Source organism: Capsicum annuum, chromosome 3, assembly GCF_002878395.1.
Source record: "Capsicum annuum cultivar UCD-10X-F1 chromosome 3, UCD10Xv1.1, whole genome shotgun sequence".
NCBI classification, from domain to species: domain Eukaryota; kingdom Viridiplantae; phylum Streptophyta; class Magnoliopsida; order Solanales; family Solanaceae; genus Capsicum; species Capsicum annuum.
The window spans coordinates 246,757,789-246,767,507 of NC_061113.1; the positions used below are offsets into that span (position 1 = coordinate 246,757,789).

The following is a 9,719-nucleotide window of genomic DNA, read 5'->3' on the forward strand; positions in this document are numbered from 1 at the left end:
GCCATTCGTTGTTGTTCAGTTTTAGGGCTACTGCCCTGAAGTGTTGGTCTCATGGCCCTGTAAAAATTCTCTTGTTAGAAAATCGGGGAGGGAGTTATTTTCTCCTTTAATAAATTCAATTTGGAAATCAAAGCTAGACAGGAGAGCTTGCCATCTAGCAAATATTTGTTTTGAAACGAGATTTTTAACATCCTTTTGTAAAATCTCTTTAGCTGATTTACAATCAACTCGAAGAAGAAATTCCTTATTAACAAGGTCATCTTGGAATTTAGTGATACATAGCACTATAGATAAAACTTCTTTTTTGACAGTACTGTAATTCCTCTGGGCCGCATTCCATATACCTGAGGTAAAACGCACTAGTTGTTCAAAAGAAGTATTATTGACTCTTTGCTTCAGTATACCTCCATATCCTAAGTCTGAGGCATCAGTTTCAACAATCATGAAGGCATCTGGATTGGGAATGCCCAGACAAGGAAGGGTTTTTACTAGGGACTTAATCTTGACGACTGCTCTAGTTTGATCGAGGCTCCAAGGAACAGGGTTCTTCCTAAGGCGTTGGTAAAGAGGCTCACAGACCTGTCTGATGTTAGGAATAAAATCAGCAACATAATTTAGACTTCCTAAGAATCTTTGGAGTTGCGTTTTATCAATGATTTCATCTGGAAATTTGGTAGAGAATTCTATGGCTCTACAGATGGGCTTTTGACTTCCTTGATGAAGATCATGTCCTAGAAATCGGATAGTGGTTTGGAAAAGCTGCATCTTCTTAGCACTTACTACTAAGCCATTTAATTTTACAATCTTAAAGAAAGTATTAAGATGTTTAAAATGGGAATCAATGTTCTCAGAGAAGATCAATACATCATCAATGTAAACAATGGACATATAAGAATAATCATTAAAAATGTTATTCATAATGTTTTGAAATTCGGAAGGGGCATTTTTAAGCCCAAAGGGTAGAACGTTCCATTCATAATGTCCGAAAGGAACATTGAATGCTGTCTTATATTTATCCTTCTCGGCAATTTGAATTTGCCAGAAACCGGATTTCATATCGAACTTGCTATAAAGATTAGCTTTATAAGTTCGTTTCAGAAGATCTCTTTTGTTGGGGATTGGATGTCTAATCCATTTTAGGACTGCATTTAGGGGCTTGTAATTTATTACAAGCCTAGGTGTTCCCCTTTCCTTTTCAGCACTGTTATTTACATAAAATGCCGAACAACTCCATGGGGAGTTAGAGGGTCTAATGATTCCTTTTTCAAGAAGATGATTGATTTCTGTTTTACAGATTTCCATCATCTCATGATTCATTTGGATTGGTCTGGCTTTTGTGGGGATGTTTTGTTCATCGAAGCCAGGAATATATGGAAGTTCTACGAGATGTTTTTTGCGTTCCCAAAAAGCATTTGGCAATTCAGAGCAAATCTCGTCCTCGAACCGTTTTTGGAGAATGGAGATTTTACTTAGCATCTCCGGGGTTTTTAAAGTGTACTCAATACGTTTGAGCTGAACATCACTCTGTAAGTAGTGCAGATGGGAAGAAAGACGATTAATCTTAAAGATAGTTTCGTCTTTGATGCGCTGCTGCTCCTGAGAAGGGAGCGGTCGTAGGAGAGGGAAGAATAACTCAGTATCCAACAATGTGGTACGAATACCATCGAAGTTACTTTGGTAAGGTCGAATCTGATTGATAAACGGGATACCTAAAATGATATCTTCGGTGATATCTTCGGTAATGACAAAATCATTGATAAGGCAAACGCCGTTGTTACAAACATGGGCTTTGCGCAGTTGGTAATCAATGCGCATTTTTTCTCCCGTGGCTGAGTATAGTCGTGAGGTACTCTTTTGAAGATATCTGGTGGGTATGAGGCCTTTGACAATACAATTACTGTCGGCTCCAGTGTCGAAAAGAGCTACTTTATTTAGTACAAAGTCATTGTTAATAACGATTTTTACCGCAATGTGCTCACTGTAAGCCTTAATGGCCGCTACCGCTTTGGAGGTAGAAGGAGTAGCAGAGATTTCTTCTCCGGGAAAAAGAATGGGTTCTTGGAGATGATCAGTTGGCATGCTGATAGGAGGAGGAGCTGTAAGGGCCTTTGGTGAGGCCGATTGTAGAACTTGTTCTGTCAGAACATGTAGTTCGACTTGATCTAGTCGGACTTTAAGGTTTTTGATTTCTCCCTTTAACATGGAGATTTCACCCCTAAGTTCTGCTATGGAAGGTTCTGAAGGAGGATTAAATTTAGCCATTACTCTGGTCATAGAGAAAGGTTGAACAATTGGTTTTGGTTTAGAGGTACTTTCATCAGTAGAAAGTACGAGACGTTTGAGCTCTTGAAGGTACTTAGTTCTAAGCTCTTCGTCGTCGATGTGTTCGATAATATCAAACAGGATTTCTTTTGGCTTGTCAGTAATGACGTTGATAACTTTTCGCGAGCAAATACAGAAAGTGCCTTGGCACTCACAGTCTTGCCCAGATTGAGAACTATCTGACTCATAAGCGGTGTTGATGAAATCTTCATCGCTATATTCATCTTCAGAAGAGGAATAAGAATCAGATGCTTCGGAGGGGTCTTCCATGATAGAGAAGAGCTTTTCTTTGGTTTCGTCAGGTAGATCAAGAAGATTGATCTTCTTTCGTTTACCTGATGTGCAATCTTTTGCCCTATGGCCGGTCTTACCGCAAGTCCAACAGGTATCTTTGGATTTTGCGACAAATTTGCGCCTGGTTTTTCGGCGAGGTTTACTTGACTCCTTATAAGAACCTGATTCTTTATAAGAAGTCTTTCCTTTTGGATAAGGCTTTTTATGACGACGCTTCGGGGGCATTCTTTTATGCCTCTTTCCGTCATGGAGGTCAGTAAAACCATAATCTTGGCAGAAGGTTGTCAGACCGTATTTGTGATTTTGCTTCAACTGTTGTTTAAGCTTAAGGTCTGTACAGAGTTCTATCCCCGTAGTGGTAATGAAACTTACTAAGTCTCCATAAGTAAGGATATTGTAAGGAATCTGGCCTTCAAATCTATCCTTAAGTTTTGTTCGGACCTTATCGGCAAATAGAGGAGGGAGACCGCTGATAAATCGTTCTTTCCAGAAGTCATTATTGCAGTCAGGTCTGATCATAACCTTAACAAGAAAGGTATCCTTATACCACCTGAAATCGGCTAGATTCTTGCATCGAAGGTTATTGAGGATTTCTAAGCTTCTGTCTTGGAAGAGTTTTGGTTCTCCTACAAAATGTCTAGCTATGTGATAAAGAAGGGTTGCACAAGCATCTTCTTGTGCTTCCTGGACAAGAGTTTCTTGACCATTAACAGTTCGAGCCACCTGTTCAAGGACTGTGGCATTGTAAATGAGGTTTTTCTCGTCTTCCGAGACGTAATTGTCCCACCAGTGTTTGATCATGCCGGTGAAACCGGAGACAATCATGGTGGCGGCACCTTTGTCAGAGGAACCTTTGATTTTGTAGGCTGTGATGGCTACCGCAATTTCATGGAGTTTATTGTAGATCTGATGCTCAGCCAGACCATCAATATTCCATTCAGTGATACCTCGCCCATCATGACTAGATGTAGATAAGAAAGGATTTTCTTCGAACTGGACGTCAGGGGGAGAGGGTTTTCGATAATAATTTTTTCTAGTGGAAAATCGTTCACTAGATAATTTGGAGAGAGAATTCGTATTCTTAGGATCAGAAGAGTCTTTAGAGGTAGAGGCTTCTGAGATCTTAAATTTGGTGAGTTTGGAATTGATTTTTTCCAGCATTTGTTCAGACAACTTAAAGTCATCATTTAGGTTAGGAAACTTATCTTTATTAAACTCTGGGAGTTTAAAGATAGGATTTGAAAGAGGTTTAGAGCTTGGAGTGCTTTTGACTGGTAGAGGTGCAGAGAGAGGAGAACTCTTGGTTTCTTCAATCTGCTGGGAGATGGTGTGAAGAACTTGATTTGTATAATTGTTTTGCTCAATTATTCTATCAAGATCTTTAAATTGAGGTGTCAGTGTGCCTCGTTCGAACTTGGTTTTAAAAGGTGAGGCTTTAATAACCTCGTTCGAGTAAGGGATGTTAAGTCCTTCTAGAGGAGGGGTTGCGGATTCTACCACTGTGTTTCTCTGAGTGTACCATTTGGTAACAATGACATTCAGAGATTCTGTTTGGTTTTCTATCCTTCCAGTTTTTTCAAACCAGAAGAAGAATTCCATATCACAACGGAGTCTTTTCATGTCGGCTATCCATAACCGACCAAACTCCTTTTGTTCCTCTGGAGAATACGTACTTCCGTACCATCTCCTTTTGAGGGTATCTTTTGGATGGTTCCAGCGTATTTTTAAGGCTGCTAGATCTGGCACATATTCTTCCTCATCCGAGCGGATGACGAACAAACTTGGGTCAGTTCGGACCTTGTGAGGGGGAGCCATCTCGGAAGCCGAAGGACTTCCTGGTTCATAAAGGTTTTCTGGTTCGTTTACCTTCGTATTTTGGTAATAGACCTTTGGAACAGAACCAGAGTAGTCAACTCCTCTGATTGGTCCCTTGTTATCACGTACGTCGTGCTCCTCCGGGAGTTTGGAAGAAGAGGCACGCGTGGAAACAGATCGACGGGAGGAGGAAGAAAGCCGAGATGGATCGAGTCCGAGGAATTTTAGGTCGATAGATCCATCGGGATGTTGAACGATTCGTTCAATTTGAGATCGTTCGGAGTAGGTCCTCATGGGACGGGTGATGGCCTCAAAGTGCCAATCATTTTGTTGTAGGATATCATCCCAAACGAGAGCTTTAGGAACAAAGACAGTGCTACGGTCATTGTTAGCTTCCATAAGAGTGGTGACACCCTTAGGGCTTGTGAATCTGGCTTTAGGAGCTAGAGTAGTACCCATAAGGCGATAATATACTCGGTATATGATCGCTATTTCTCTAGTGTTATCCTTACTATTCATGTTTTTTGTTTTAACATTCAATGTCAAAACATCCATGATGTTAGGATCATTCATATCAACAGAGAAATTTGGGTAACAGTTAAAGTAAACCGGGCCGTCGGCGAGGTTACTTTGAATTACCCCTAAGAGCGAATCGTCAAAATTTAAAAGACGAGCATCTCTTAGGATAGCACAGACCGGTATATCCAAACCCTGTCGGAAGAGAGGCTTGATAGCAACTTGAACAAGTCCAACATGTAAATAATTAAACTGATTTTTAAATCGGTTTATATCTAACTCGTTGAACAGTTGAATAATTTCTAAAGAATTATTAATGGCAACAGTAGACTCAGAGGTCTTAATATTATGTTTTTTCAAAAAACTAAATCGTCCTATTTGGTAAATAGTACTGAAAGATTCTTCTGGAATACTCCAGTTTTGAAGATCATTTTCAATAGTGGCAATCGGAGTTGCCGAAGAAGAAAGGTTAACAGTATTTTTGACATGACTATTCATCATTAAAACAAGGCTGTCTAGAGACTAACAGAGCAGATATATATGCAAAGAGACATATTAAAGTAATCAGATATGCAATGACTAAATATAATTATGCAAATAGATCGAAGGCTTATAGGATCTTAACAAGTTTTAGTGGCATTACTCTACAGACTGCTAAGTGTTTTCTCAGTGACGGGACCACCAAACAAGGTCTAACACGCTTCTCCTAAGCTTAATGACCTATACTTTCAGGCTGACCAACGTCCTCACCGGAGATTAGTCGGTTCTGTCAAACACTTAAACAGTACTTAGAAACCCCGAACTTGGCATTAAAACCCCATTATAAGACAAGATATAAAAGCATAATTAAATATTTAAGAAAAGCATATTGATCAAGTTAATATGTCCTTTATCATATAAATTAGCTCATGCTCTAGACAGACTATATGTTCAGCTGCTCATGCTAAACATAGAGTCTGCCAACATGGCTCTGATACCAGAAACGGATCGTGACTACCAGAAACGGATCGTGACTATTTAAAGCGATATTTAAAGATATGTGATATTTAAAGATGCTTAAATGAAAAGAAAGTAGAAACAAACTTACAAATTTATTTCTTAAAATATTGGAAACATTTTACAAGAGAGCTGGGCAGAGAGAAATTTAGAGTGGGGGAAATTTTCTGATGCCTACTCTGAGAAAATTAAGTATATGAGAACTAATAAGCACAAAGTCATAAGAGGCTATACAAACGATGTGTACTTATAATTCACCAAAAACCATTAAAAGGTTTTTGATGATGAGATTATGAAGACTATGGCAAGATGTGCCTCTTGAAACTTGAAAGTAGTGCATAGGCTAATTATTTCACATCAAAAGCACAAATTTTTTCACGCTTAATTCTAAATTGTCAAGGCTTCACCTGATAACTATCGTCATTATGGGCTCAAAAAACTGAAGATCTCAGCAAAGAAGAGGGGAAAAATACCTGCACGGCTGAGATACTGATGACACCGTTCAGAATACCAGGTCGAAGCCCTAAGCCCAACGGAAGATGCAACCAATTATTTATATGTCATTCTAAAAGAATATGTAGCAGGCACAAATTTCAACTACCCATTACTTGACAACTTGAGAAAAATAATTATGTTACAAGGTGTGAATTTCAAAGAACAAATACTGGCATAATTCAGTTCATAAGTAATCTCAATTATGTGCATGGTCAACTAAGATTGACACATTTCATGATCTTTCATCTTGTCCAGTCTTTTAGCATTAAAAAATGAAAAAAAAAAAAAAAAAAAAGCTAAACCTCGCAGACAAGTTATGAAGGAAACCCATATCCAAATATAGTTAAAATAGTTAAAGGCATACTATTCTGGTGATAAACATATCTATGTTCATAGTATATAAGAGGACTCTGGGAAGAAATGTACATGGTTTGGTATTGATGCAAAACTCCACCAAATAATTCGATGACCTGCCCGCAAAATTGTATGAGATATGAAATTGTGGAATAACCTATTCTCAATTTGAGAGTCGCATTACAGCTCTAAACTTCAAGTAAAAATCATCATTTGATTATCATGAAAACAGAGAAGAAATATATATCAAGCAAATGCACTCTCATATGCTTAATTTTTCCACGAGAAGCTAACTCTATAGTCACTGTGCAGTTTGCCTTTCCGTTTTGGGCACTTCGAGAATTCTCAACTGATGAGATACGTATAGATACTTACTCTATAGTCACTCTTGATCATGTACGAGTCTTGACAACTTTAGAAAGATTACAGCCCAAGCAACAGGACTATAAAATAATAACAAAGTGTATCTGACATTTTAAATCACAATTGGGAGTAGGATGAAGCAATCAAAAGAAACAAAGTAACCTACCTGACCCATGTCACCCAGCATCAAATCACCCTCAACCTCACGCTCCAAGGCAATATCTAGGATAAAACCATCATTTAGCAGTCTGATAATAATCATAGCAAGATCAAATATACCTAGCATTGATTCTGATATATCCAAACCAAGCCACTGGTCTCCATGCTCAGTGAGTGTTTCCCAGCTTAGACCTGATCCGCAACCTTCGAAAAACAAGAAAGAATAAAAGATCTGTCTTTTTTTCGTTGCATTTTTGTTTAGCTGAATATGGTGAAGTGTGTGAAATCTCAAAGCTAAACAATGCAGAAACGAACGTCTTTGCTTTCAAAATACAGTTGTAGGATCCACGAGTGCAATAATTCCAGTAGTTACAATCATTCAGGTTTACATGATGACCTTTCTACCTAACTGAACCTCACAATTGAGGCACTTTCACATTCTACAACATAAAACATCAATCAAACACTTCATTCTATGGTGATTGTTCAACAATTTGTTCTCCACATTGGAAAAGTCAATACCTGGTAAATTTGAAGACTCCTTTCTTCTAATCCCGTATATGCTAAACCATATGCACGTAATTAAGCTTTACTATAAATGAGAATAACCAACCATACTGGGAGAAATATAGGATATAAAGAGATTTCTCAGCTTGTCTACCTTCTCATTTAACAACAATATCAATATAGATAACAATATACATTGCAAAGTATTCAGGAGTTTATAATGAGTTAGACAGATTATCAGATCCCAAACACTTTTGGGTCCCAAATAAAAGGAAACTTGGACTAGGGAGTATTTTGGTGGACTGTCGGATGCTAGACTAAAGCAACTCTCAATTTCTGTACGAACCAGAAAATCTCTCAACATATCATGGCAAAAGGCCAAGTAAAATGTCGGGAAAAGGACAATTAAAATAAACAAAATAAACACCAATGATGCATTTCTTTTAAACAGTTAAGAGCTAGATAATCACCAACTGAAGAATAATCAAACAGTAGATTCAGTGATTGACAATCCAAGAAACACTGTTTGGCCAGCGACCTGAAATCAATTGTAGGTTCAACTTGTCTGTATCTCGGAAAGCGCAAAGGTCAAGAAATTGAGATGGAAGATGGAGCATTGAACAATGAATCCAGCTCCCATAACACTCCAGGCTTACCGATTAATCAACCAGATATGCCTTGTATGGTCAAGGGTTACATGTCAATACTAGTACTCCTTCTTACTATGAGGCTAAACCAGACAGCACACAAATATTTAGCATTTTTAAAGATTATATATATCTGCATGTAACCGAATCAGCAGAGAAGTTCAACAGATGTAGAAAACAGACATATCTAATTATTAATCCTACTCTAACTTAAAATAGCAGTGAGAAAGATAATTTCTTCTCATTCGATCTCTACAAGTCAAAAATGAACTACCATTCCACCCAGATATCTTAATTCCAAACTTGACAAAGAATACAAACAAAACATGCCCATCCCTTTGTCCAACGTAATCGATAAAATACAATTCAACTAATACCTTTTTCTGTAAGTTCTTCAAAATTTCGTTTATATATGACGCTACACTATCATGAGAAGACCACAACAATAAAAATTCCCACATGGATGAAAAGATATATAAATCAATAGGATATAACAAATCAAGTCCAAATATGAAATCCTAATTAAGAAAGATGCGACATGCCTGAAGAGTAAATAAATCCATACGAACAACATTGAAAATTAAAACCATAGAGTGATTACAAACACAATAACCGATTCAGTATAAGGAGCTAGATTGAACTCACTGGGAAAATGAAAGATTTGCAATCAGGTCCATCAAAGACATCATAAGGATTTGTAATCAGGGTGGGTGGTTGAAGATGTAGAAGCAAACCTGATTAGGATTTTTTGTAACGGTTTAATTTTTTATTTTGAATTTGGGGCTCTTTTACAAGGTTGCTCAAGGGTACTAGTAGTAAACGTTTCAGGCCCTCGGAGGCCCAAAAAATTTAATATGAATTTTATAATTTTAATTTCACTTCTATTAATGTTAAAGATCAAAAAATATAAAAGATATAAAATTTAAATTAATAAAAAATATTAAAGATTGAAAAATATAAAAGGTATAAATTTTAAATTGATGAAAAAAGAAAGAAGAGCTATCTATTCTTTATTAAAACGGAAAAGTATCAAAAATACCTCTGAATTATCTAAAATAAATTAAAAATATTTGTCGTTAGTTTTTTGATTCAAAAATATTCCTCGTTAAATATTTAGTTCAAAAATACTCCTTTTCTTAACAAAATTTCACCAAATATGCTACCTAGGTAAAAAAACACGTGGTTATGTCATGTCACCATCTACATATAAAATTTATTTTTCAGAAAAGAGTCAAAAATACCCCTAAACTA

At 37.1% G+C, this 9,719-nt stretch overlaps 1 protein-coding gene across 1 annotated transcript in view; it reads right to left on the minus strand.

Moving 5' to 3' along the window:
* Positions 1–6,389, minus strand: part of LOC124897154 — a 10,769-nt gene extending 4,380 nt beyond the window's left edge. Inside the window, exon 1 of the mRNA XM_047409698.1 lies at positions 1–6,389. Coding sequence (XP_047265654.1) covers positions 28–5,448 — 5,421 coding nt within the window. The 5' untranslated portion in view covers positions 5,449–6,389 and the 3' untranslated portion in view covers positions 1–27.
* Between the last annotated feature and the right edge of the window lie 3,330 nt (positions 6,390–9,719).